The sequence below is a fragment of the Ipomoea nil genome, unplaced genomic scaffold, assembly GCF_001879475.1.
Source record: "Ipomoea nil cultivar Tokyo-kokei standard unplaced genomic scaffold, Asagao_1.1 scaffold2845, whole genome shotgun sequence".
NCBI lineage: Eukaryota > Viridiplantae > Streptophyta > Magnoliopsida > Solanales > Convolvulaceae > Ipomoea > Ipomoea nil.
This window is the reverse complement of record NW_017619273.1, coordinates 6,907,601-6,935,358: the sequence shown is the minus strand read 5'-3', so window position 1 is coordinate 6,935,358 and position 27,758 is coordinate 6,907,601. Positions and strand designations below refer to the sequence as shown.

Genomic DNA, 27,758 nt, shown 5'->3' with positions numbered 1-27,758 from the left:
ATGACACTGCACGTTTTAAAAAAAAATTAAAATATACCATGCTGATGGTCCCTCGTGATATGAATGTGAGTTAAAAAATCATGCAAGCCCATTTGCTTCAGCTTGATTTGCATAGTGTTAAGCCTCCGATGTTGACTCAATACCCATACTTGCTTGTTCTGTGTCTCAACAAGGAAGAATTAATTAACTACATCAGATCGATCAGAACAGAAATTGCTGCAAACCCATCCGTTTCCAAAACAAGGTGATTAATCTTGAATTAGTGAATACCATACCCTGAATGATGCTTTTTTATTTGATTATATTAATTTCCTGAAAGTTAATGCTATTGAATCTGGTGTGTACTTACAAGTAAGGCTGATTGATTGTTTTCTTTAATGGAGATGAGAACAGGCTGAGAATCAATCATGAAGGAATTGAAGCCATCATTTGTTGGGTGCCTTCTTATGCTTCTTCTGCTTTTACCACATGAATCTCACTCTGATTTTGCATCTGTAATCCAACTGAATTGTAGAAACAAACTGGAACATAATACCACCAGTTATGTCCCAAGGTTAGTCGGTGTGTTTGAAAGCATTTCTAAGCAAATAAGAAATCAGGGGTGGGGACTTTTTGCAAATGGCAAAGAACCGGATGTTGTGTATGGATTAGTGCAATGCTATGGATATCTTTCCTTACAGGATTGTGTATTGTGTTATGCTGAAGCTCGCACAGTACTACCTCAGTGCTTTCCTTTCAATGGGGGAAGGCTTTATCTTGAGGGTTGTTTCATGCGAGTCGAAAATTACCCCTTCTTTCAAGAGGTATTAGGACCAGAAGACAGGCATGTTTGTGGAAACAGCACTAGAAACGATTCTGTGTTTGGAGAGACAGTTAGGAGGGCAGTGGTGCAAGCGGTTTCAAATGCGTCTACAAATACTGATTATGCAAAGGTTGAGTTGCCTGTTTCTGGGAGGAACGATGAGACTGTTTATGTTTTAGGTAATTGTTGGAAGACTCACGATAATTGCAGAGAATGTTTGGAGAATGCATCTAGGTCTTTGCTGCAATGCTTGCCTTCGTCTGAGGGTCGTGCGTTGTACACTGGATGCTTCATGAGGTACTCGGACACCAACTTTTTTGATCCTATTATCACTAATGGAGGCTTATTGAGAGGTAGGATAATTGATGTGTGCATCATAAATCAAGGCTTTTTCTACTGCATTATTGCCCTTTAGGCATCAGGTTTGGTTTTCTTGTAACTTAGCTTATTGTGTCCTTATGACTGTTATGTTACAGGGAAAGTAATAATCATTGTAGTTGCAGTTGTATGTTCTGTCATAGTTTGGACTGTAATTTGTCTTTATATCAAGCGCAAAAGAATAGACAAGAGAAAAGGTAAACAATTTTAGTTTCTCTAATCAACATAACTTCAACTTTAACCCAACAATATTAATCTAAATCTTTCCAGATCCAAATGATGCCCAAAAATTAGCAAAGATCCTTTGTGATAGCAGCTTAAACTTCAAGTATTCCATACTTGAGAAAGCCACCGGGTCTTTTGATGAAGCCAACAAGCTCGGGCAAGGTGGATTTGGTTCAGTTTACAAGGTTATAGATCATACTCTCAATTAACAACAAAACAGGAGTTACATCTATTGACTTGTGTCTGATCATATATATCTAAGCTTATAGTTGATCTACAATGCAGGGTGTTCTACCAAATGGTAGAGAGGTTGCCGTCAAAAAACTGTTGTTCAAAAGCACAAAACGAGCAGAAGATTTCTACAATGAAGTCAACATTATTAGTAGTATTGAACACAAAAATCTTGTCAAGTTGTTGGGGTGCAGCTTCTCTGGTCCCGAAAGCCTTCTTGTATATGAGTTGCATCCAAATAAGAGTCTTGACCAATTCATTTTTGGTGAGTAGCTACATGTTTCATCGGTATTAGGCTATTTCTTTCTTCTTCTTTTTTTTCTTGTTAGGCCAGGATGTGTCCTGAATAGACTCTAACTATATAGGAAGTACCTTTAAGCTGGTATAATACTTTTGCCATGCTGTTATGGATTTGTTGACACTACAATCTCGATTGTTTACATCAAAATTGACAGATCCTGAAAAGGGTAAAATACTAAGCTGGAATACGAGATTCAACATCATCACAGGAATTGCAGAAGGCTTGATCTACCTCCACGGGAACTCAAGGAAACGCATTATTCACAGAGATATAAAAGCCAGCAATATCCTATTAGACTCGAGGCTCCATGCCAAGATAGCTGATTTCGGATTAGCTAGATCTTTTCAAGCGGACAAGAGCCATATAAGCACTGCTATTGCCGGAACATTGTTAGTATTACCTATTGCTATCAACTATCAACCAATGACCTTTGAGCTTCAATGTAGTGGCTAACTATATATGTTGTTAAATGCTGAAGGGGGTATATGGCTCCGGAGTATGTGGCTCGTGGACAGCTGACAGAGAAGGCAGATGTTTACAGCTTCGGAGTACTATTGCTGGAAATTGTGGCCGGAAGACAGAATAACAAGTGCACAACTCCTGAATACTCTGCCAACTTAGTTAACATAGTAAGTCCAAAAACATTGATATTTAGTTTTAAATAAACCTTAAATTTGATCCATGAGCCTCTCATAACTGTTCAAAACCACAGGTTTGGATGCATTTTCAGGAGGGGGCAGTGGAGGAACTGTTTGATCCAAATTTGATGCTGCAAAACTGTGGGAGTAGCGTTAGAAGTGAGGCGTCGAGGGCGGTTCATGTAGGGCTGTTATGTACCCAAGAAATTCCATCGCGGAGGCCATACATGTCCAAGGCATTAGAGATGTTGATGAAAAAGGAGGAACATTTACCTACACCAACTAAACCGGCCTTCACATATGAGAAATCTATAGAAGTTTGTGAGGCTGCTACAAATGCTACCATTTCCCAGAGCTCTTTCTACCCCAGATGACGTTTTACTGGCATGAAATTGACTGATCTTGTATTACTTTCAGGAGTTGACAGAAAATGCTTTATTACATGAAGTGCGTTTACATTTTTGTATCGAAAATGTCTGCAAATGATTCTTTGGACTTGTTTAAGAGATTGGAATAGAGAAAAATGAGATATACAGGGAAATGTAATGCTCTCTACGTTGTACAGATGAAATTTCTGATCCGAGTAGTTTTAGTTTGTGCTTAACTTCACTTTGCATCAATTCTTATAACTTTTTAAGAGTCATCTCTAGTAGAACTATATCTTAACTCTATACTATGATTTGAAACTTGATAGATGTGTAAAAAATGTCCTTATCAATGTTGTTGAAACAATTAATTAGTAACAAGTAATGAATAATAGAAGTAATAACCAATAGTACGTAAACAAAGGGACTGGGTTTGGAATAGGTCAATCCCTTGCATAGTTGCATAGATGTTATATATGGGATGTCTTTAAATTAGGGATCATGCAAAGTGGATAATGTGCTACTTTAGGTTGCAATTTTCAATTTTGTCAAACTGTTATTAGAACTTAAGAGGTTGGTAGTCAAACAACATCTTCAACTCTTTAATCCTCTAGGTGTAAGGCTTGGTATAAGTGTATGAGGGTTGACCCTCAGGCCTCATCTAATATAATATTCCTTTGAGACTTCCCATAATGTAATCTTTAAGCTGATCCACTGTTATCATGCCCTCGTTTTTTTTTTTTTTCTAAAAAAAAAATTGTTTGGTTTAGGGTTTAATTTGTTGTTTGCTTTAGGAGTTCACTTTTTACTATTTATAGTATAGTATTTATTGTTTAATTTTTAAGTATAACTTGCAATACTATAAAATGTACCTAATTTGAAAGTACAATGTACTTAGAGTTTTTCTTTTATAGTTTATAGTTTAATGTTTTGGTTTGGTTTAGGGTTTAGTATTTTCAGATTTAGTTTAGGGGTTCAAGTTTTACTGTTTATATATAGTTCAAACTGTTTAATTTTGAGTTTTAAGTTCTATAATTTATCAACAAATTAAATACACTATAATTTTGTGAATTGCACTTTATAGTATTGGTAAGTACATTTTAACGATTGAATTGTTTTTTTTTAAATGCTACTGTTTTTTTTTTTTTTTTTTTTCATTCTAGCTCTTTGTTTTAAAGTTGTTAAATCTTTTGATATAAACAACTTTGCTTGATTTCTAATTTTCGTTGGATACATGTTATCATGTTAGTGTGTTTGTGCCTCTATATACATAATGAATAAAATAGCTAGGAATAATGTAATAAAACTAAATAAAAATATACTTTACCTCTAAAAATATACAATACCATCATGACTTTCTCCATGAAACCATAATTTAAAAAACCATACATCAAGCTAAGCAAGAATAAGTCAGATTCAAGTTTCAAACCATTTTAATTTTAAAGAATTGTTTTTTTTTTTTTTTTTTTTTCCATTCGTGGGTCCTAAAAAAAATCAAACTTTCAAAGTGTGGTTATATGTATTATTATTTTCAAATAAATTATATTCATGATGGATTGACCTCTAAATGACGGTCTCTCGTGATATGAATGTGATGAGGCAAACCCATTTAATTTCCTCTGACTCATTCATTCCACCTGGGCAAATTATATGGTCCACACATTAGGGGTTTGTGGATCATAACAAAAACTACATTTTTAATATACTAAATGTACATTATTTGTGTACTGAATATACATTATACAATATAATGTACACTCAGTACACAAATAATGTACATCCCCTAAATATAATTTACATTTTTAATATACTAAAAGTACATTATTGTTGTATTGAATGTATATTATTTTACACTATACAAAATATGGTCCACACAATAATGATTGCTCCACCTGCTTCAGCTTGACTTGCGTAGTGTTAAGACTCAATACCCATACTTGTTCTGTGTCTCAACAAGCTAAGGAAGAATTAGTTAATTACATCGTTCACCAGATCAGTACATAAATTTCTGCAAACCCATCCATGATCCATGTCCAAAACAAGGTGATTAATCTTGAATTAGTCAGTACCATGCTTTAATTTCTATTTCAATTCCCTGAGACCCTGAATATAATGATGCTTTCTTATTTTCATTAATTTTAGTTTCCTGAAAGTTAATGGTATTGAATCTGGTGTGTTATTAGTTTAGTAGGACTTACAAGTAAGATTAATTATTTTGTTTAGTGAAAAACAGGCTGAGAATCAAACATGAAGGAATTAAACCCATCATTTCTTGCCTGCCTTCTTATGCTTCTTCTTCTGCTTTTGCCACATCAACATGTATCTCACTCTGATTTTGCATCTGTAATCAAACTCATTTGTACAACCAATCTGGAACATAATATGACCAGTTATGTCCCAAACTTAGTCGATGTGTTTGAAAGCATTTCTAAGCAAATAACAAATCAGGGGTCAGACTTTTTGCAAATGGCTTAGGACCGGATGCTGTCTATGGATTAGCGCAATGCTATGGATATATTTCCTTACATGATTGCGTATCGTGTTATGCTGAAGCTCGCACTGTACTACCTCAGTGCTTTCCTTTCACTGGGGGAAGGGTTTATCTTGATGGTTGTTTCATGCGGGTCGAAAATTACACCTTCTTTCAAGAGGCATTAGGACCAGAGGACATGCTTGTTTGTGGAAACAGCACTAGAAAAGATTCTGTGTTTGGAGAGACAGTTAGGAGGGCAGTGGTGCAAGCGGTTTCAAATGCGTCTAACAATTCTGATTATGCAAAGGTTGAGTTGCCTGTTTCTGGGAGGAACAATGAGACTGTTTATGTTTTAGCTAATTGTTGGAAGATTATGGATAATTGCGGAGAATGTTTGGAGAATGCATCTAGGTCTTTGCTGCAATGCTTGCCTTGGTCTGAGGGTCGAGCGTTATACACTGGATGCTTCATCAGGTACTCGGACAACAACTTTCTTGATTCCACTAATGGGGGCTCAAATAGGACTAATGCTGGCTTATCGAGAGGTAGGACAATTGATCTTCATTCCACTAATGGAGGCTTAAATACAACTAATGGTGGCTTATCCAGAGGTAGGACAATTCATAAATCAAGGCTTGTTTATGTTTGTTGCTGGTCTTAGGTTTGGTTTTCTTGTAACTTTGCTTGTGTGCTTATGACTGTTACAGGGAAAGTAATACTCATTGTCGTTGCAGTAGTATGTTCTGTCATAGTTTTGATTGTAATTGGTCATTATATCAAGCGCAAAAGAATACACAACAGAAAAGGTAATTAAACACTTTAGTTTCTCTCTCCAATTAACATAACTTCAACTTCAACCCAAACTCACACAACTCAATCTCTCCAGGATCAAATGGTGCCCAAAAATTAGCAATGATGCTTCATGATAGCAGCTTAAACTTCAAGTATTCCGTACTTGAGAAAGCCACAGGGTCTTTTGATGAAGCCAACAAGCTCGGGCAAGGTGGATTTGGTTCAGTTTACAAGGTTAGATTGTGTTCATACATACTCTCAATCAACAATATTTACTTCTATTGATCGACTTGTCTCTGATGAAGTCGAAGCATATATTTTATCTGCAATGCAGGGTGTTCTATCAGATGGTAAGGAGGTTGCCGTCAAAAAACTGTTGTTCTACAGCACAAAACGAGCAGAAGACTTCTACAACGAAGTCAACATTATTAGCAGTATTGAGCACAAAAATCTTGTCAAGTTGTTGGGGTGCAGCTTCTCTGGTCCCGAAAGCCTTCTCGTATATGAGTTGCTTCCAAATAAGAGTCTTGATCACTTCATTTTGGTGAGTCGCTATATGTTACATCGGTATTAGACTCTCTTTTTCTTTTTTTTGGTTAGGCCATGAGGTAACCTGAGTAGGCTTTAACTATATAGGAGGTACCTTTAAACCCGTACCATACTGATACTATCTCTTTTGCCATGCTGTTGTGGATTTGTTGACACTACAATCTCGATTGTTTACATCAAAATTGACAGATCCTGGAAAGGGTAAAATACTAAACTGGAATACAAGATTCAACATCATCACAGGAATTGCAGAAGGCTTGATCTACCTCCACGGAAACTCAAGAAAACGCATTATTCACAGGGATATAAAAGCCAGCAATATCCTGTTAGACTCGAGGCTCCATGCCAAAATAGCTGATTTTGGATTAGCTAGATCTTTTCAAGCAGACAAGAGCCATATAAGCACCGCTATTGCTGGAACACTGTTAGTATATCAACCAAATTCTCAAATGACCTTTGAGCGTCTATGTAGTAGCTAATTCTCCTGTTAAATGCTGAAGGGGGTATATGGCTCCGGAGTATGTGGCTCGTGGACAGCTGACAGAGAAGGCAGATGTTTACAGCTTCGGAGTACTATTGCTGGAAATTGTGGCCGGAAGACAGAATAACAAGTGCACAACTCCTGAATACTCTGCCAACTTAGTTAACATAGTAAGTCCAAAAACATTGATATTTGGTTTTAAATAAACCTTAAATTTGATCCATGAGCCTTTCATAACTGTTGAAAACCACAGGTTTGGGTGCATTTTCAGGAGGGGGCAGTGGAGGAACTGTTTGATCCAAATTTGATGCTGCATAACTGTGGGAATAGCGTTAGAAGTGAGGCGTCGAGGGCGGCTCTTATGTACCCAAGAAATTCCATCACGGAGGCCATACATGTCCAAGGCATTAGAGATGCTGGTGAAAAAGGAGGAACATTTACCTACACCCACTAAACCGGCCTTCACATATGAGAAATCTATAGAACTTTGTGAGGCTGCTGGGCTTAGAGAAGGTGATGGTGCTACAAATGCAACCATTTCCCAGAGCTCTTTCTATCCCCGATGACGATTTATTGGCATGAAATTGACTGAGTTGACAGCAAATGCTCTATTACATGAAGTGCATTTACATTTTTGTATAGAAAATGTCTTCAAATGATTCTTTGGAGTTGTTTAAGAGATTGTAATAGAGAAAAATGAGATATACAGGGAAATGTAATGCTTTGTATGTACCCTGTACAGATGAAGTTTCCGATAGATATTGTTATATACAGATGCTGCATATATGTCAACACTGTTGTGAGAATTCTTTGACAGAAGGTAAGATTCAATACTTACACAGCTTCATTTTCTTTTTACAAATCTAGACTATTACATCAGAATGATCCACGACTGAGATTAAAACGAACAAATCACACGGATTAAAAAAATAAATTCCTTTAAAATATTAGAAAATATACGATTGGGGGTAAATCAATAATATTAAAAGCCAAGCATTCCTATACCTAATGAGATTATAACTCTCTGGTTGTATATACCATGACCGATTAACCTCTCAATGACGGTCTCTCGTAATATCAATGTCATTAAAAAAGATCAGGCAAGCCCATTTTCCCTGACTCATTCATTCCCCTACTTTCTTATATCATGAATTAAGATTCACATCACATTGTTAATTTTAATATAAATATTTGTCTCTTCAGTTAATATATTATGTAATTGTAGGGAGGCTTCGGATCCGGTGAGATCCTCTAGATAGATGAGATCATGAGATCTCATCTTATCCATTAATTAAATTCCAATGGATGGATGGGATTGAAAGTCTAATCCTAATTAAATAAGGCTAGATTTTAACTAGAAGGGTGGAAGAGTAATTATAATATGGTGTTTAATTTTGGTTATAATTAAAATACAATCTTACCATAATATTAGGGATCATATCAATAGTAAGAATTAATTATATTTTGTGTTCAAAGATTCAAACATAGTATCGATGGTGTAATATAAATTCTACAGAGCTTGAGAATGACATCTAAAATCGCGGGTAAGTGCGTCTTTAATTTTAATTTAGGTAAATACTACGTAGGTCTGTGCATTGTTGTGTAACGGCGTGTGCAAATTCGCAGACGATACATTTTTTTTGAGTAGGGTGGGTGTATTTATGGTGATAGGCGTGTGTTTTTTTTTTTTTTTTTTAATTATTTTGGTTCTAAAAAATTTCGTAGGTTCTTGTGTGTGCAATTGTGGCGAACGGCGTGTGCAATTTGCTGGCAAGGGGACTCTTCTACATGGTTTTTTTTTTTTTTGTTTTTTTTTTTTTGTTTTGTGACGGTGGTGTGTGCAGTTATGTGGAAAGGCGTTTGCAAATTGTTTATAATGGTATGACCCATAATAGTGAAACATAATGTTATCAGATCAGTATGCATACAACAATTTATATCGAGATCTCCATCTTAGCAGTAAACCACTTTGGTAAACATATGAATTGACATTTGCTAATCATGTTCCTCATATGTCGTGATTAGGGTGTGTGCATTTATGGTGATTGGTGTATTTTTTAAAAAAATTTATTTTGGTTCTAAAACATTTCGTAGGTTCTTGTATGTGCAATTGTGCAAATTGGCGTGTGTGCATTTATGGTAGCAGGTTGATGCATAGTAGTGAGCGTGGTGTTATTTGCTAAGTAGTGTGTATTTCACATCTACTAGGCGTGTGCGCACATGGCCGTAGGTGTATGCGTTATACTGACTAGTGTGTGCATCGGCATGTAACGGAGCGTGCAGTTTAAAAGGCGAAGGACTGTAATGACCATGTAGAGAGAACAAGTTTGTTAAATAACTTGGCCACATGATGTTGTTCCAGGACCACCTACAAGCTAAACACTTCACCAATCTTTAAAAAAGAAAAGGTCCATATAGTTAATAATGAAAAAATATTATTTGTCTTTCTTGTGTGCATTCTAAGAAAAGAATTTAAGCTCACCAAGCAACAAACAACATAGGCATGCACATAAAAAATAGAAAAAGTACAATACCACTTAGCAACTGAGAAAGAAAATAATTGATTTTAAATAGAAGCATGAATGTCAATGCATCTGGCTTAAAAACACAAACGTCTTCTCCAAAATCAAAGGACAATGGTGATCATGGAAGTATATATAGCAAAAGCATTGCATATAACCTAAATCCCTATAACATGATAATATTACCCATTTGTGGGAGACACTTATTTCTCTTGCTTTTTCAAAAAAAAAAAAAAAAAAAAAAAAAAACAGATTCCTCAAGCTTTCCCAGATGAAAGTAGGATTTGACAGTTACTAAATAACGCCAAAACCTATGTGAATCACTCCTCTGTTTGGTAGAAGCACCCAAGTTTGCTGGCTCAGAATCTGAAGTGGAAGTGTAACTCACCACAAGTAAATGTCTGCTCACATAGCTGAATTGCTTCTTTGTATGCAGCTGTGAATTATCATTGCAGTTAAGCTAAAACACAGAAAATGAGAGACGTTTTCGTCAATTACTTGCCTATAAAAATTTAAGTTATCAAGTCTTATTTCTCAGGAATACAAACCATAAGAAGAGCACATGCTTTCATTTCAAGTAACTTCTCTGAGTAAGGGCTTATCATCAAAGCATCAGCTACAACAGCCAAGGCACACTATGCATCATTGGTTGTTCTTCTTTCTAAGAGCTCTGCCAGATTGCTTTTCATGTAATTTGAAAATTTCTTGCACCTAAGGGAAACCAAAATTCAGCTTTCATTTCCTTAGCAATTATACGTAAAAAAAAAAAAAAAAAAAAAAAAAAAAAAAAAAAAAAAAAAAAAAAAAAAAAGGTATCAAATTCAGGTGTGCCAATGAAACATCTACAAAAGGAAATCCTCTCAACTAAACCACCAAATTAAAGCAAAATATCAACTAAGTGAACCAGACACCAATCACCAGGAAGGCGGAAACACGATACTGCACCCACCACTTCCTAAACCTCACGTGGACCACACACAACACCCATACAATAATAAAGTCATAAAAAAAAAAAGGGGACTGGAACCATTCACCAGCAATCACCGCCATCCCGGAGCACCAAGAACGCCAGCACAATCTCCCAGCACCCACACACAATGAACCCCCCTCCCCAGCCGAACCCAACTGGAAATACCGACGCCAAAGGCATCAAACGCACAAAAAGAAGGGGAAAAAAACGATTTCCACCCCCCAGCCGGACAGAACCCGAAAATAATAATAATAATAATAATCAACGCAACACACACACCTCCCTTGCCAAACCCTATCCACCCACCACCAATCATCCCCAGCAAAAACCCCCAATCCCCACCCCCCCCCCCTAAACCGGTCAAAACCACGGTCATGCACAGACCTTGCAGGTCGGAAAATGACATTACACGAAAAAAAAAAAAAAAAAAAAAAAAAACTAGCAATGCACCAGATGGAGTACACACCCAAAAATAAACCCCAACCCCGGAACCTCCGACATTGGACTTGTCGCCGTAGACATGCAACATCAGCACAAGAAAAAAATAAGCAAAGAAACACCAAACACATAACCGCGGCTACCGGAAGACCCCCCCCCCCCCCCCCCCCCCCCGCCCCCTCCCTCTGACGCTTGGTCTGCCGGTTGGTAGAACCCGCTATGACGACTGCGTGAACGGCACGAGGAAAGCAGGCCGGCGTCAACGCTTGATTATAGAGCACATACTGAGAAGAATCGCACCGGAGAGAAGATCGCACGAGTCGGGCAGGCTTTCGAGAAGACGAAACGGAAACCTCAAAGAAAAGAAGGGGAAGAGACGGGAATTAAAAAATACAAATCATAAAATCTTATTTAACCATAATTAACCTGCACAAGCCCACAAAATCCGGTAGTAATTATTGCAGTCTAATAAAAATACAATGAAAAAGACATCCTTGCCCCTAAATCTACAAATTAAGCAGCGCACGCGGTAATTAGTTAGAATAGATCCAGGACGTCCAAAGATGCAAATAAACGTACAAGATTGAGCCTCACCACCTCACCTGCCAATGCTAACCTCACCGGATCCAAAATCATTGTAGGGATATAATATGTTAATATCATACATATAATATGTTAACCGCATCTTATGTATATACAGTTAATATATTATGTATATGTAATATAATTAATATATTATGTGTGTTTAATTTATTTATAATCACATAATATATTAGCTACATATACATAATTTTGAATGTGATTTTGGATGAGGATGATGATATAATTTGTCCTTGTATCACAACTACTAATTGTCTCGTGTGATGCACGAACTATTATTAATTTAACAAATTTACCAATTAAATTTTTGACATCCTCTGAATTAGCAAATAAAGTAATGGTTGTGGAAACAGAAAAACGTATTTGAGTTCTTGAACTCAGAATTAGTTTGATTAAAAATGTAAGTATAACTATACAATGTAATATTTAATATTTTTAAAAGTTTAATTATGCTATTATTATGTTGATTTTAAAGTTTATTGTTACTTGTATTATTATTTGAATTCGATTTTTTTTTGAAAGGAATTTGAATTTGAAATAAGTACTTTAATTATATAACTAACGTATTGAAATAAAACTTGTAAAGAAAATAACAGGCGATATTTGTTGAAAATCTCCACCAAAAACTTATTCATTTGAAAAAGATTATTTGTGTAAGAAAGAACTATATTTATTTTGTATCTAATTTCTCATCTTTATATATGTGGAGTCAAATTAATTATAATTGAGGTTTAAATGAATATACGTTATACCCTACACCACGGCGCACATAGCACTGTGCACCGCGCGCCTCCCAAAACGACGTCGTTTTGGGAGGCGCGATAGGAAGTTGCTGGGATTATGTGTATTTGTTCATACAGTTATGTGTATTGGTTCATACAGTTATGTACATTTTTTATACAATTATGTACATTCTTTTTATACAATTATGTACATCCGAATCAGAAAATTTGTGTGTATTATGTTAAGAGTTGATGTGTATTATGTTAAAAGTTTATGTTTATTATGTATTATGTTAGATTATGTGTATTATCTTTTAAAAAGAGTATGTATATTTTGTTATATACTTATGTACATTCATGTATATAATTATGTGTATTCTAGTATAACATTATGTACATTCTTGAACAGCGGGTTTTTTTTTTTTAAAGAAAAAACTACTGCCATTCACTGGGGCGGGAAATTTCAAAAAAAAAAAAAAAAAAAATTAAAACGACGTCGTTTTGCATCTGGGCGCATAGTGCAACGCGCGTCGTGGTGTAGGATATAAATTGCCACTGTAGACACCGAAAATTTGAACCTGATAAATGGACCGATTAAAGTGTTATTGGGCCAATGTTGAGAATGATGATTGGGCCAATTTGATTAATTGGATCATGGAAATTAATTTAATTTAATTAGCCCAATTAAGTTTGATTTGGGTCATTGAATTAATTAATTAATTGGCCCAAGCACATTTCATGTTTGAATTTAAATTATAATTATAATTTAAATAATTTAAATATAATATTAATTTTATTATATTTGAATTAGATAATTATAATTTAATTTGAATTTGAATTAGATTATACAATAATGAACCTGGACTTGATCTTGGACAAGGTTTATTTTCCTAACTAATTAATTAATTAGTTAACTAAAAAGGGGTTTGGTTGAGGAATTCTGGTTAAGCTTTCAGTTATAAATAGGGCCTTCGTTTTCATTCCAAAACACACTTGAAGGCTTAGAACTTGAAGGGGTTGAGAGCATTTGAAGAACGCTTGAAGATTTGAAGGCATTTTTGTTGATTTTGCAGGCAATTTGAATCCATTGCAGGTACTTTGGAGCTTTGCAGAATTGATTGTCTCGAAGATCTTAAAGTCTTTTGAAGGCATTTGAGGATCTTAAAGTAGCTTGAATCCATTGCAGGTGTTTTGAAACTTTGCAGGGTTGATTATTTTTAAATTCTTGACGCTCGTTGTTGGAAGTCACGCCACTTAGATCCCGAAAGCTACGCCACTTAAATCCCGGAGGCACGCGCCACTTAAATCCTGGAGGCTACGCTATTTGAATCCCGGAGGCACTTCCATAAATAACGTCAGTGAAGAATCAGAGGACTAGACAGAGATTTTGTACCTGCATTGAATTATACACACGATGTACACGGAATTTTGTGGAATATATACAAAGTTTACTTTTTGTGTTTACATATACACAAATTATATTAAATATAAAACTCCTAAATTTGAACACAATAAACTTTTTTCCATACTTCATTATGCTTTAATATATATCGAGATATAGATAGAGCTATAATAATAAAATATAATTTATAAAATATAAATACACATAATAAATTCAAAAAAATATGTATAAATACATCTACCCACACAATTAATTAATGCATTCATACTTGCTAATCTTGTTTCGATCAAAATGCATTCACATTTTGGAGAGAAAATTTTGTGGCTAGATTCTGCTTTATTATATAATAATAATAATAATAATAATAATAATAATAATAATAATTTATAATAATAATAATAATAAAGATAAAGATATGTATTATTTTCAAAGAAATAATTAGTATAATTGGAAAAGTAATGTCATATATCCTTTTTACATTTTGTTTTCTCACGATGTAGTCATGTAGTAGTATTTAATTGATTATTAAATTTGTTTTTGATTAGCATGCATGTTAGATGGGGAAATTGATAAGGGGAACTTTCCTAATTGCAAGTGTTAAGCCTCCGATGTTGACTCAGTACCCATACTTCATACTTGTTCTGTGTCTCAACAAGCTAAGGAAGAATTAATTAACTACACTATATCCTTCATCAGATCACAAATTTCTGCAAACCCATCCATTTCCAAACACAAGGTGATTAATCTTGAATTAGTCAATACCATACTATACCCTGAATGATGCTTTTTTTATTTTCATTAATTTTAGTTTGATTATATTAATTTCCTGAAAGTTAATGCTATTGAATCTGGTTAGTAGGACTTACAAGTAAGATTGATTATTTTGTTTAATGAAGAAGAGGCTATCTAGGCTGAGCTGAGAATCAAAACAACCATCCAAACATGAAGGAATTGAAGCATCTTTTCCAACGTTGTATATTACTTGCCTGCATTCTTCTGCTTGTATCTCACTGTGACGGTGACCCTACATCTGTACTGATTTGTGAAAACAACAGTACAAGCCCTGCCTTTTATATCCCAAACTTCGTTGCTGTGTTTGAAAACATTTCTTATCAAATAACATCTCGGGGATGGGGAATTTATACAAACGATTTTACATATGCGCTCGCGCAATGCTATGGGGATATTTCTGGGCAGGATTGTTTATTCTGCTACGCTGAGGCTCGTACTAGATTGCCTCGGTGCCTTCCTCGTGTTGGGGGACGGATATTTCTTGACAGTTGCTTTGTTCGATATGAAAATTATAGCTTCTTTCAAGAGGCATTAGGAGCAGATGACAGACATGTTTGTGGAAACACTAACAGCACCAGAAAGGACGACTCTGTGTTCCAAGAGACAGCTAGGAGGGCTGTGATGCAAGCAGTTTCAAATGCTTCTAGCAATAATGACTTTGCAAAGGTTGAGTTGCCTGTTTCTGGGAGAAACAATGAATCTGTTTATGTTGTTGCTAATTGTTGGAAGACTGTGGCCAATTGTGGGGCATGTTTAAGGAATGCATCTTGGTCCTTGCTGCAATGTTTGCCTTGGTCTGAGGGTCGTGCGTTATACACTGGATGCTTCATCAGGTACTCGGACACCAACTTTCTTGATTCCACTCATGGAGGCTTAAATACGACTAATGGAGGCTTATCAAGAGGTAGGATATCATAAATCAAGGCTTTTTCTACTGCGTTGATGAGGATTATATGTTTATTTCCTGCTGGTCTTTAGGCATCAGCTTATTGTGTCCTTATGACTGTTATGTTACAGGGAAAGTAATAATCATTGTAGTTGCAGTTGTATGTTCTGTCATACTTTCGACTGTAATTGGTCTTTATATCAAGCGCAAAAGAATAGACAATAGAAAAGGTAAACAGCTATAGTTTCTTTAATCAACATAACTTCAACTTTAACCCAAACATATTAATCTCAATCTTTCCAGCTCCAAATGATGCCCAAAAATTAGCAAAGATCCTTTGGGATAGCAGCTTAAACTTCAAGTACTCCATACTTGAGAAAGCCACTGGGTCTTTCGATGAAGCCAACAAGCTAGGACAAGGTGGATTTGGTTCAGTTTACAAGGTTAGATTGTGTTCATACTCTCAATCAACAATATTTACTTCTACTGACTTGATTGTCTCTGATGAAGTCCAAGCTTATATTTTATCTGCAATGCAGGGTGTTCTATTAGATGGTAGAGAGGTTGCCGTCAAAAAGCTGTTGTTCAACAACATAAAACGAGCACAAGATTTCTATAACGAAGTCAACATTATTAGCAGTGTTGAGCACAAAAATCTTGTCAAGTTGTTGGGGTGCAGCTTTTCTGGTCCTGAAAGCCTTCTTGTATATGAGTTGCTTCCAAATAAGAGTCTTGATCAATTCATTTTTGGTGAGTCACTACATGTTACATCGGTATTAGACTATCACTTTTTTGTTCTTTTTTTTTTTTTTTTGTTAGGTCACGAATTGTCCTGAATAGACTCTAACTATTAGGATGTACCTTAAAGCCCGTACTGATACTATCTCTTTTGCCATGCTGATGTGGATTTGTTGACACTACAATCTCAATTGTTTATGTCAAAACTGACAGATCCTGAAAAGGGTAAAATACTAAACTGGAATAAGAGATTCAACATCATCACTGGAATTGCTGAAGGCTTGATCTACCTCCACGAAAACTCAAGGAAACGCATTATTCATAGGGATATAAAAGCCAGCAATATCCTGTTAGACTCGAGGCTCCATGCCAAGATAGCTGATTTCGGATTAGCTAGATCTTTTCAAGCAGACAAGAGCCATATAAGCACTGCTATTGCCGGAACATTGTTAGTATCACCTATTGCTATCAACTATCAACCAATGATGACCTTTCAGCTTCTATGTAGTGGCTAACTATATATGTTGTTAAATGCTGAAGGGGGTATATGGCTCCAGAGTATGTGGCTCGTGGACAGCTGACAGAGAAGGCAGATGTTTACAGCTTCGGAGTTCTATTGCTGGAAATTGTGGCCGGAAGACAGAATAACAAGTGCACAGCTCCTGAATACTCTGGCAACTTAGTTAACATAGTAAGTCCAAAAACATTGATATTTGGTTTTAAATAAACCTTAAAATTGATCCATAGGCCTTTCATAACTGTTCAAAACCACAGGTTTGGGTGCATTTCCAGCAAGGGTCAGTGGAGGAACTGTTTGATCCAAATTTGATGCTGCATAACTGTGGGAATAGCGTTAGAAGTGAGGCGTCGAGGGTGGTTCATGTAGGGCTCTTATGTACCCAAGAAATTCCATCACGGAGGCCATATATGTCCAAGGCATTAGAGATGTTGATGAAAAAGGATGAACATTTACCTACACCCACTAAACCGGCCTTCACATATGAGAAATCTATAGAACTTTGTGAGGCTACTGGGCTTAGAGGAGGTGATGGTGCTACAAATGCTACCATTTCCCAGAGCTCTTTCTACCCCAGATGACGTTTTACTGCCATGAAATTGACTAATCTGCTATTACTTACACAGCTTCATTATCTTTTTACAAATCAATACCTTATACCTATCAACAAGACAAGAATATTTCTGGCTTCAAGAATGGAATGCAGGCTGTTATCTAGGTCCAGAAAGTTCCATTGCTTCGACGACTAGAGAAGATTCTTCTATCAAGTCGTAGTATCTTTGTGGCACCGTATTTCCATGCCTTGGAGTTTCAGCTCGCTGTGAAGCCTCCCATTTTTCGGCTAAGCCATCACCTTCCAACATCCTTAACACTTCAGACATTTTCGGGCGATGACAAGGGTTAAACTGGGTGCATAGAAGGGCAACCTGAACCATTTCTTCTAATTCAATCCTGTCGAAATTGGTTCCCAGATCTTTGTCCACCATTAAGCTCAACTTCCTTTCTTGATGCAGCCTTTTTACCTAAACAAAATGCACAGTGAACTAGATAGAACACTAAGAATGCAGATCAATACTAAATGCAAAAATATAATGTTCCATTTCCAGATTATAAAATGTGACCAAAGGTGCAAGAAAATGGGGAAACATACCAAATCAAGCATTACTACTTTCTGGTTTGTCCCTTTCCCGAATTCAACAGCTTTCTGGCCAGTAATTAACTCAAGAAGCAAGATCCCGAACCCAAACACATCAGTCTTTTCGGAAGATTGGCCTGTCGATAAGTATTCTGGAGCGATGTGGCCAATAGTTCCACGGACAGCAGTAGACACGTGAGACTCGCGGTGATCCAAGAGCTTTGCCAACCCGAAATCCCCAACAACTGCCTCGAAGTATTCATCCAGTAGAATGTTGGCTGCTTTGACATCACGGTGGATGATTTTCGGGTCACACTGCTCGTGCAAATACACCAAACCCCGTGCTATTCCTAACGCTATCCTTTTCCTTCTTAACCAGTCCAATATAGGCTCACCATTCACATGATCTGTCGAAGCAAAATAATAATTGATCAAACAACCCGTATCTATAGTTACAAACACCTCAGCCCGAAGTTTTGCTAACCTTTTAATCTCGATGCCACGCTGCCATTTGGCATGAAGGGATAGACAAGAAGCCTTTCGTTTTCAGTTGAACAGAATCCCGAAAGGCGGAGAAGATTGCGATGGACAGCCAAACTAATCATCTCTACTTCTGTCTGGAATTGAATTTCGCCACCAGTAACGTTATAGTCCTTCAACCGTTTAACAGCCACAGTAGTCCCGTCATTTAAACACCCCTTGTAGACTATACCAAATCCTCCCTTCCCTAAAATATTCTTCGGGTTGAAATGGTCCGTTGCAGCCCGCAGTTCCTTGAAGGCATACCTTCTCAAATTCCCCAGGCAAAACTCGGCATCGTGTTTCTCTGCCAATTAACAAATAATGCTGAGATACAGACTATATAAATTTAACAGTCAAGGACTCGAGGGACTATGTGATAAGAGAAAAACGTGATTTCTATATAATAAGAACAACAGAACCATAGATTAGATGCATGAAGTAATTACCATCCAAATAAACGTTTCAGAAATTAAGACAAAACGAAAAACGCTCACCATTGACGTCAAAAAAGATCTGTTTGTTATGTCGATAGCGCCATCCGATAAGCAACACGACGACTATGATGATTAAGAAAGCAATGCCAAAGCTCGCACCAAAAGCAATCGCCACACGATGGCTTGCCCCACCTTTATCACTATCTGGTGGAAAGGACAGCGGTTCTGGATAGACAAGCGAGCAATTATCCACAGAACTCTCCCCGCAAATTAAAGGATTGCCAACGACTCTAAAAGCCACAGAGGAGAAGGGAAATAAGTCAATAACTTCAATGCTCGTTTTTTCTTTTTCTTTTTCTTTATGAAATTAGTGAGTATGCTAGTGTGAAGCGAGCTACTCACTTGAAAGCTCTAGCTGATAATTTTGGAAGGCTACCACTGAGGTTATTAAACGAAACATCCCTAAAGACAACATTAATTAACAACATTAACAACCAGATTATAGGTTATTCGAAAGACATGTTTCAAACTGTGAAATAGAAAAGCACGCGGAGACATACACAAGTGCAAGGCCGCCAACATTAGATAGAGATTCAGGGACTTGTCCCGTAAGACTATTGTTGTTCAATCGCCTGATTTGACCAAAAGAAGAACAAAACAATCGTGCAACATTAGTTCATCAATCGTAGAATTTTTCGGTGATTTATTTTAGCACAATTTCCTGAAACTTACAAGTAGTTCAAATTGATCAGGTCCCCGAGAGAGCTGGGCATATCACCACTGAATTCGTTGTTGGAGAGATCGAGCGTGTGAAGTTTTCCTAACTTCCCAATACTGGCGGGAATAGGACCAGAAATAGCATTGTTTTGCAGCAGCCTATATAAACAATGGCATTTTAGCAGAAAAGGTAAAGATTCAAATATACCTAATTAGAACAATATGCTAAAAACTTACACAGATTGCAAGTTAGTTAAGTTGCCAATTCCCGGTGACAACGTGCCAGATAAACTCTGACTTGGCAAACCCCTGATGAGTAAAAACGACATTATGGTTGTCATTATCAGTAATGAAGTAACCTTATACGCATCGAATAATCTGATACGTGTTGCCAAGAATGCTCCTTAGATTACTTACAAAGCAGAAACATAGCCATCGGGGGAACAGGTGACCATTCTCCAACTGCAGGGGTCTACAGAATTAACATCCCAGTTCTCCAGAACATTGTAAGGATCATGTAAAGAGGTCTTTATAGCCATCAAAGCAACCACTACAAGAAATTTAAAGCCTTTTTGTCATTGGCAGGGAGGGGGTGGAGTATTCATGGGTACAATATTTATGAGTTACATCATTAAATGCATGCATAGGATGAAACCCCAGTTGACAGTGGTAAAATTAAACAATTAAACAATTAAAAAACTCCAAAATAGAAGCTAACCTTCATAGTTTACACCAGTAGGGGAAAGAGTAGCAAAAGAACTCTCTATAAATACCCAGAGCACAAAGCCCAGAACTTCATAGAGTATACACCACTTTCTTGCCATAATCTCTCTTTATATCCTTCTGGAAGAAACACTTTACCCTCTCAGCAAAAACTTAACTTTTTCTTAAAAGAATGCTCTGATATGTTCACAAGTTATACTCCTCGTTATGGGCATATGAGAGACAGAGTTTGAACGATTGATTCTGTTCTTAACAAGAGAAGAGAGAGTTGGAGGAAGAATTTCCAAACTTACTAAGATAATTTAATATTCTCCCTAGAGTTAAAAGCTTACATGAGGAAACAATATTCTAAAATATGATTAGTTAAAATAAATATGGCAGCTACTAATAAAAGGAAATAAGATAACTAAACTGATTTCCAATCAATTTTAGCAGATTGGCAGCCCAGGATTTGTATTGTATCGTGCTCACAGCAAACAATAGCGCAAAGAGAGGCAACCATTTTCAAACAAATCCAGAGAGTCCACATTTTCCTTATCCAAGCAGGCAACTTTATAACATTATGGCTCTCAGGCCACAACCCAACTCTTAATATATCATAAAAGTGCCACTTTTTGGTTCAATTATCCACAAAAAAGAACCTCAAATGCCTGTCTCTTTCAAGAAATCAAAAAGACTTCAAAACCAGCTAATGGGAGTTTCTATTTTTGCATAATTGCACAAATTCTAAGCTAAATGGGGGCCAGATGGAGCTTTAAAACTAGCAAGAAAGAAAAAGGGAATTTTTCTTGAGATCTGGGAATGTTTGGGATGAGATTTCTGTTTCTTAACTGATCCCTACAAATTCCACCAGGGTAATTTTTGCTGGTTTTCAGGTTTAGCTATTGCTTCTTCTTCCCTTTCTTTCTTCACTTCTCCCACCACCATATCCTAAAAAGTTCACAATACCAAGAAGAATACAAGCACACCAAAAGGCCAAAATATAAGGTATGGACCTCACAGACTGAAGATATGGACAGTTTTGAATAGAGAAAAATAAGTTTTTTTTAAAAAAATAAAAACTGATTATTACATGTTGGAAAATATTACTCTTACTCCCAAATTTTACTCATAGCTAATCACCAATTGTCACATAAGAGAGTAAAAGTAATGTACTAGAAATAGGGAGTACATATAGACATATAGTAGAACTCTTAGCAAAATGCTTAGCGCCTCTATATTTATAGGTCACAAACTTGTCACTCTTGATATCGCAAGTTTTAATTGATTCTTTTTTTTTTTTTTTCAAATTCGTCAAATTAGAAAGTGACAAGTTTGCGAGGGATAAGTGTAGGGCACTACACATTATCTTTTATATTATATGATATGATTGAACATTAGAGGAGTGGAATGACCAAGCACCTTGTGCTCAGGTGATATGTAGTGACTTCTTTCATGTGGGAGGTCATGAGATCAAGCTTCAGTGGAGACGTTGACTCTGTGTGTAATAGAAATCGGTAGCATTCAAAAAAAAAAAAAAAAAAGAAGAGTGGAATGATTTAATTTGATTTTATTTATAAATTATAATTCAAATTTTTACTAAATTTTATATAATAAAAAATTCTATTAAAATTTTTATTAAATATATATTAAAAAAAAGTTGAATTTGAAAATCATTGAAAAAGATAAAAAATTTCTGACTAATGAATTGTGAAATTGTGATTATCAAGTTAACATTTGACCAACTTAGTTGGAGTTAATCCTAACAAAATATTATATTACTCGTACTAGAATGTATTATTATTTTATTATATGATTTGTAAAAAGAAAGTGTAAAATATTATTTTTATTATTAATTAATAAAATGAGTGTTACTATTTTTAAAATTTTGAATTAATATTAATATCAATTTTTGTTGTCTTATATGAAAGTGACACATGATGTGGACTTGAGAGGAGAATGGAGAATGGTGTGGGGATGATGAGAATCCGACATAACAAGAGGGAGGGAGGACTAGTGGAAGGCAATGATGGACCAGGGTCCACATACTATTATGGATATTGAATTGAAATGATGAGATACATAATTTATACTTGTAAGGTACAAGTCGTACAATATTTCATAGCACAATACACAAAAAATCATAATACAAGACATATACACATGTTATATATTTACTTATGAGTTAATACTCAAAATCGTCCTCGACTATAGTGGTTTTTCTCAATTTCGTCCTAAACGACTTTGGTGACCTAATATCGTCCCAGACTTTTGTGTTTCGCTCAATTTAGTCCTAGATTTTTGTGTTTTTGTTCAATTTAGTCCCTCATTTGTTATTCTGTCCATTTGGTGTTAAATAAATAGACAATTCAATAATTTTAATATTGGCATCTCTTTACTCATAGACATGTGAACTGCAAAATCCTTTTTTTTTTTACGAATTACTCCATAATTACTCTTAAAACTGCGAATATAAAATTTGATTTGCAGGTCCGGGAGTAAATCTGGGTGTAATTCGTACAAGAAAGAGGAATTTCGCACTTCACAAGTTGAAAGTAAAGAGAGATCAATATTGACATTACTGAATTGTCCTTATAATTTAACACCAATTTGACGGAATAACAAATGGAGGACTAAATTGAGCGAAACACAAAAGTCTGGGAAGATATTAGATCACCAAAGTCGTTTAGGACGAAATTGAGAAAAATCACTATAGTCGAGGACGATTTTGGGTATTAACTCATTTACTTATTTTTTAAATATGACTTAGGCACATAATTAGTATACATAGGTATAAAATTTGCGGGGAGATATGATTTTTAGCTTTGCAATAGGCCTCGCCAAGAAAGAAGAAAAGCATCGATGTATCGCGTGAGGCGCAAATCTAAGACCTAGCCTAAATCTTTACTTTTTTTAATTATTTTTTTTAAATTTGTTTTTTTCAGATTTTTTTTTCTTTTTTCTTTTTCCTTCATTTTTTCTCTTTCCTAATCATATCCACAAAAACTCTTCAACAAATACAAGTATGCAACTATTGAGATGCTCTAATACCTTGTGACTTGTGTTATGTGGTCATGATTTTTTAGGCACCCAAATTTGATGAGAAGAACTTATTCCCAGATAAATATCTAAAACCCAATTCCAAAAGAGAATTGAATTGAATTAGAAGAGATGGTTCAGATTGCCTTTCCACATACCCATCAACCAAAAATATGAAAGTCAGTATTCTCACAACAGTGTTGACATATATGCAGCATCTGTCTATCAGAAATTTCATCTGTACATATAGGGTATGTTACGTACAAAGCATTACATTTCCCTGTATATCTCATTTTTCTCTATTACAATCTCTTAAACAACTCCAAAGAATCATTTGAAGACATTTTCGATACGAAAATGTAAACGCACTTCATGTAATAAAGCATTTGCTGTCAACTCAGCCAATTTCATGCCAATAAATCGTCATCTGGGATAGAAAGAGCTCTGGGAAATGGTAGCATTTGTAGCACCATCACCTTCTCTAAGCCCAGCAGCCTCACAAAGTTCTATAGATTTCTCATATGTAAAGGCCGGTTTAGTGGGTGTAGGTAAATGTTCATCCTTTTTCATCAACATCTCTAATGCCTTGGACATGTAAGGCCTCCGTGATGGAATTTCTTGGGTACATAAGAGCCCTACATGAACCACCCTCGATGCCTCACTTCTAACGCTATTCCCACAGTTATGCAACATCAAATTTGGATCAAATAGTTCCTCCACTGTCCCTTGCTGGAAATGCACCCAAACCTGTGGTTTTGAACAGTTATGAAAGGCCTATGGATCAAATTTAAGGTTTATTTAAAACCAAATATCAATGTTTTTGGACTTACTATGTTAACTAAGTTGGCAGAGTATTCAGGAGTTGTGCACTTGTTATTCTGTCTTCCGGCCACAATTTCCAGTAATAGTACTCCGAAGCTGTAAACATCTGCCTTCTCTGTCAGCTGTCCACGAGCCACATACTCCGGAGCCATATACCCCCTTCAGTATTTAACAACATATATAGAATATAGTTAGCCACTACATAGAAGCTGAAAGGTCATCATTGGTTGATAGTTGATAGCAATAGGTGATACTAACAATGTTCCGGCAATAGCAGTGCTTATATGGCTCTTGTCCGCTTGAAAAGATCTAGCTAATCCGAAATCAGCTATCTTGGCATGGAGCTTCGAGTCTAACAGGATATTGCTGGCTTTTATATCCCTGTGTATAATGCGTTTCCTTGAGTTTTCGTGGAGGTAGATCAAGCCTTCTGCAATTCCAGTGATGATGTTGAATCTCTTATTCCAGTTTAGTATTTTACCCTTTTCAGGATCTGTGAATTTAGATGTAAACAATTGAGGTTTTAGTGTTAACATATCAATAACAGCATGGCAAAAGAGATAGTTTAATATATAGAGAATCACCAAAAATGAATTGATCAAGACTCTTATTTGGAAGCAACTCATATACAAGAAGGCTTTCGGGACCAGAAAAGCTGCACCCCAACAACTTGACAAGATTTTTGTGCTCAATACTGCTAATAATGTTGACTTCGTTGTAGAAATCTTGTGCTCGTTTTGTGGTATTGAACAACAGCTTTTTGACGGCAACCTCTCTACCATCTGGTAGAACACCCTGCATTGTAGATATGATCAGACAGAAGTGAATAGATGTAATTCCTGTTAAGTTGTTAATTGAGAGTAATTGAAGTCTAACCTTGTAAACTGAACCAAATCCACCTTGCCCAAGCTTGTTGGCTTCATCAAAAGACCCTGTGGCTTTCTCAAGTATAGAATACTTGAAGTTTAAGCTGCTATCACGAAGCAACATTGCTAATTTTTGGGCACCATTTGATCCTGGAGAGATTGAGAATGTTATAATGTTTTCTGAGTTTGGGTTAAAGTTGAAGATATGTTGATTGGAGAGAGAAACTAAAAGAAAGTGATTACCTTTTCTCTTCTCCATTCTTTTGAGCTTGATATAAAGACCAATTACAATCCAAACTATTACCGAACATACTACTGCAACGACAATGATTATTACTTTCCCTGTAACACACAAGCAAAGTTACAAGAAAACCAAACCTAAGACCAGCAACAAACATATAATCCTCCTTCATCGACATAGTAGAAAAAGCCTTGATTTATGAATTGTCCTACCTCTGGATAAGCCACCATTAGTTGTATTTAAGCCTCCATTAGTGGAATGAAGATCAATTGTCCTACCTCTTGACAAGCCACCATTAGTGCCATTTAAGCCCCCATTAGTGGAATCAAGAAAGTTGGTGTCCGAGTACCTCATGAAGCATCCAGTGTACAAAGCTCGACCCTCAGACCAAGGCAAGCATTGCAGCAAAGACCTAGATGCATTCCCCAAACATTCTCCGCAATTATCCATAATCTTCCAACAATTTGCTACAACATAAACAGTCTCGTTGTTCCTCCCAGAAACAGGCAACTCAACCTTTGCATAATCAGTATTGTTAGACGCATTTGAAACCGCTTGCACCACTGCCCTCCTAACTGTCTCTCCAAACACAGAATGTCTAGTGCTGTTTCCACAAACATGCGTGTCCTCTGGTCCTAATGCCTCTTTAAAGAAGGGGTAATTTTCGACTCGCATGAAACAACCATCAAGATAAAGCCTTCCCCCATTGAAAGGAAAGCACTGAGGTAGTACAGTGCGAGCTTCAGCATAACACAATACACAATCATGTAAGGAAAGATATCCATAGCATTGCGCTAATCCATACACAGCATCCGGTCCTAAGCCATTTGTAAAAAGTCCTGACCCCTGATTTGTTATTTGCTTAGAAATGCTTTCAAGCACATCGACTAAGTTTGGGACATAACTGGTGGTATTATGTTCCAGTTTGTTTCTACAAGTGAGTTGGATTACAGATGCAAAATCAGAGTGAGATACATGTTGATGTGGCAAAAGCAGAAGAAGAAGCATAAGAAGGCAGGCAACAAATGATGGGTTCAATTCCTTCATGTTTGATTCTCAGCCTGTTTTTCAGTAAACAAAATAATTAGTCTTACTTGTAAGTCCTACTAAACTAATAACACACCAGATTCAATACCATTAACTTTCAGGAAATATAATCAAATTAATATTAATCAAAATAAAAAAACATCTTTATATTCAGCGTCTCAGGGAATTGAAATAGAAAGCATGGTATTGACTAATTCAAGATTAATCACCTTCTTTTGGACATGGATGGGTTTACAGAAATTTCTGTTCTGATATGATGATTGATGAAGGATGTACTTAATTAATTCTTCCTTAGCTTCTTGAGACACAGAACAAGTATGGATACTGAGTCAAGATTGGAGGCTTAACACTTGTAATTACAAAAATTCTCTTTATAAATGTCCCCATCTAACATACTAATTAAAAACGAATTTAGTTATCAATTAAATACTGCTACATAACTACATCCTGAGAAAACAAAATATAAAAAGGATATATAACATTACTTTTCCAATTATAATAATTATTTATTTGAAAAATAATACATATATATAACCACACTTTGAAAAGTTTGATTTTTTAGGATTATTTAGGACCCACGAATGGAAAAACAATTCGTTAAAATTAAAATGGTTTGAAAGTTGAATCTGACTTATTCTTGCTTAGCTTGATGGCTTTTTTTTTTTTTTTTTTTTTTTTTTTTTTTTTTAAATTATGGTTTCATGGAGGAAGTCATGAAGGTATTGTGACGCAGGGGCAAATTATACCATCATCTTCATCCAAAATCACATTCAAATTATATATATACAATTAATAAATTATATGACATATAATATATTAATTATAGATACATACGGAGTAATATATCAGTTATAGATGCATAATATATTAATTGTATATACATAAGATGCGGTTTACATATTATATGTCTGATGTTAACATATTATATCCATCCAATTACATAATATGTTAACTGAATACACACAATTTCTATATTAAAGTTAATAATATAAGGTGAATCGTGATTCATGATATAACAACACAGGGGGAGTTAATGAGTAAGAGGAAATGGGCTTGCCTCATTTTTTGTTAATGATATTGATATCACGTCATTGAGAAGACATTAATCATTTAACTGCATCACTCCATATTAAGTTACAATGTCACTTCTCAAATTGAGCAAGTGATGAACTTGTCAACTCGGTCAACTCAGTTGATGCCCAACAGAATCATTCTTTGCTAGGGTTGCGAAGAAGGACAGAGAGGAGGGATTTTTAATTCTTTCAACCTTAACCTAACTAATTTAGTGCCAACACATTGAAAGAATGAGAATACCTCAGTCCTCATAGACTCTTTTAGGTAAGGTTTTCGTAGTTAGGGACTAAATTGAGCAAAAACGTCATCTAGGGTAGAAAGAGCTTTGGGAAATGGT

General features: G+C 35.8%; 4 protein-coding genes and 1 pseudogene across 5 annotated transcripts; 3 read left to right on the top strand and 2 right to left on the bottom strand.

Annotated features, from left to right (window-relative positions):
* Positions 1-98: 98 nt before the first annotated feature.
* Positions 99-3,070, top strand: LOC109160111 (cysteine-rich receptor-like protein kinase 2). 2 transcript variants are annotated; one of them, XM_019308274.1, is made up of 8 exons: positions 99-244; positions 515-1,155; positions 1,279-1,377; positions 1,451-1,590; positions 1,691-1,901; positions 2,092-2,326; positions 2,416-2,566; positions 2,650-3,070. In XM_019308274.1, exons 1-8 carry the CDS (start codon positions 129-131, stop codon positions 2,947-2,949), a joined length of 1,893 nt encoding a protein of 630 aa, XP_019163819.1. In that variant the 5' UTR covers positions 99-128; the 3' UTR covers positions 2,950-3,070. The 2 variants fall into 2 exon arrangements, with proteins under 2 accessions (XP_019163819.1, XP_019163820.1); XM_019308275.1 differs by having other exon boundaries at positions 188-244; positions 384-1,155.
* Positions 3,071-4,869: 1,799 nt separating this feature from the next.
* On the top strand, positions 4,870-7,916 carry LOC109160117 (annotated as a pseudogene).
* Positions 7,917-14,757: 6,841 nt separating this feature from the next.
* LOC109160110 (cysteine-rich receptor-like protein kinase 2) lies at positions 14,758-17,440 on the top strand. Its single transcript, XM_019308273.1, has 7 exons — positions 14,758-15,585; positions 15,699-15,797; positions 15,871-16,010; positions 16,107-16,317; positions 16,519-16,753; positions 16,846-16,996; positions 17,080-17,440. Exons 1-7 carry the CDS (start codon positions 14,832-14,834, stop codon positions 17,401-17,403), a joined length of 1,914 nt encoding a protein of 637 aa, XP_019163818.1. The 5' UTR covers positions 14,758-14,831; the 3' UTR covers positions 17,404-17,440.
* LOC109160114 (protein NSP-INTERACTING KINASE 3-like) lies at positions 17,435-20,613 on the bottom strand. Its single transcript, XM_019308277.1, has 10 exons — positions 20,349-20,613; positions 20,048-20,180; positions 19,868-19,939; positions 19,646-19,789; positions 19,474-19,545; positions 19,316-19,375; positions 18,974-19,203; positions 18,442-18,783; positions 17,973-18,364; positions 17,435-17,844 (listed from the first exon to the last, which is right to left on the bottom strand). The coding sequence occupies exons 1-10, from the start codon at positions 20,452-20,454 to the stop codon at positions 17,533-17,535; spliced, it is 1,863 nt and encodes a 620-aa protein (XP_019163822.1). The 5' UTR covers positions 20,455-20,613; the 3' UTR covers positions 17,435-17,532.
* Positions 20,614-23,638: 3,025 nt separating this feature from the next.
* On the bottom strand, positions 23,639-26,635 carry LOC109159751 (cysteine-rich receptor-like protein kinase 2). Its single transcript, XM_019307867.1, has 8 exons — positions 26,557-26,635; positions 25,513-26,361; positions 25,303-25,401; positions 25,070-25,209; positions 24,778-24,988; positions 24,452-24,686; positions 24,202-24,352; positions 23,639-24,118 (listed from the first exon to the last, which is right to left on the bottom strand). The coding sequence occupies exons 2-8, from the start codon at positions 26,345-26,347 to the stop codon at positions 23,795-23,797; spliced, it is 1,995 nt and encodes a 664-aa protein (XP_019163412.1). The 5' UTR covers positions 26,348-26,361; positions 26,557-26,635; the 3' UTR covers positions 23,639-23,794.
* Between the last annotated feature and the right edge of the window lie 1,123 nt (positions 26,636-27,758).

Excerpts from the sequence above, each read along its gene's own strand:
- LOC109160110 (XM_019308273.1), top strand. The coding sequence starts at position 14,832 with ATGAAGGAATTGAAGCATCTTTTCCAACGTTGTATATTACTTGCCTGC. Across the intron at positions 15,586-15,698 it reads TAATGGAGGCTTATCAAGAG|GGAAAGTAATAATCATTGTA; the intron begins GTAGGATATCAT and ends GTTATGTTACAG. Across the intron at positions 16,318-16,518 it reads TCTTGATCAATTCATTTTTG|ATCCTGAAAAGGGTAAAATA; the intron begins GTGAGTCACTAC and ends CAAAACTGACAG.
- LOC109160114 (XM_019308277.1), bottom strand. The coding sequence starts at position 20,454 with ATGGCAAGAAAGTGGTGTATACTCTATGAAGTTCTGGGCTTTGTGCTC. Across the intron at positions 20,181-20,348 it reads TACTGGTGTAAACTATGAAG|TGGTTGCTTTGATGGCTATA; the intron begins GTTAGCTTCTAT and ends AATTTCTTGTAG. Across the intron at positions 19,790-19,867 it reads TTAACTAACTTGCAATCTGT|GCTGCTGCAAAACAATGCTA; the intron begins GTAAGTTTTTAG and ends TTGTTTATATAG.
- LOC109160111 (XM_019308274.1), top strand. The coding sequence starts at position 129 with ATGTTGACTCAATACCCATACTTGCTTGTTCTGTGTCTCAACAAGGAA. Across the intron at positions 1,156-1,278 it reads TAATGGAGGCTTATTGAGAG|GGAAAGTAATAATCATTGTA; the intron begins GTAGGATAATTG and ends GTTATGTTACAG. Across the intron at positions 1,378-1,450 it reads AAGAATAGACAAGAGAAAAG|ATCCAAATGATGCCCAAAAA; the intron begins GTAAACAATTTT and ends AAATCTTTCCAG.
- LOC109159751 (XM_019307867.1), bottom strand. The coding sequence starts at position 26,347 with ATGAAGGAATTGAACCCATCATTTGTTGCCTGCCTTCTTATGCTTCTT. Across the intron at positions 25,402-25,512 it reads TAATGGTGGCTTATCCAGAG|GGAAAGTAATAATCATTGTC; the intron begins GTAGGACAATTC and ends TGTGTGTTACAG. Across the intron at positions 24,687-24,777 it reads TCTTGATCAATTCATTTTTG|ATCCTGAAAAGGGTAAAATA; the intron begins GTGATTCTCTAT and ends CTAAATTCACAG.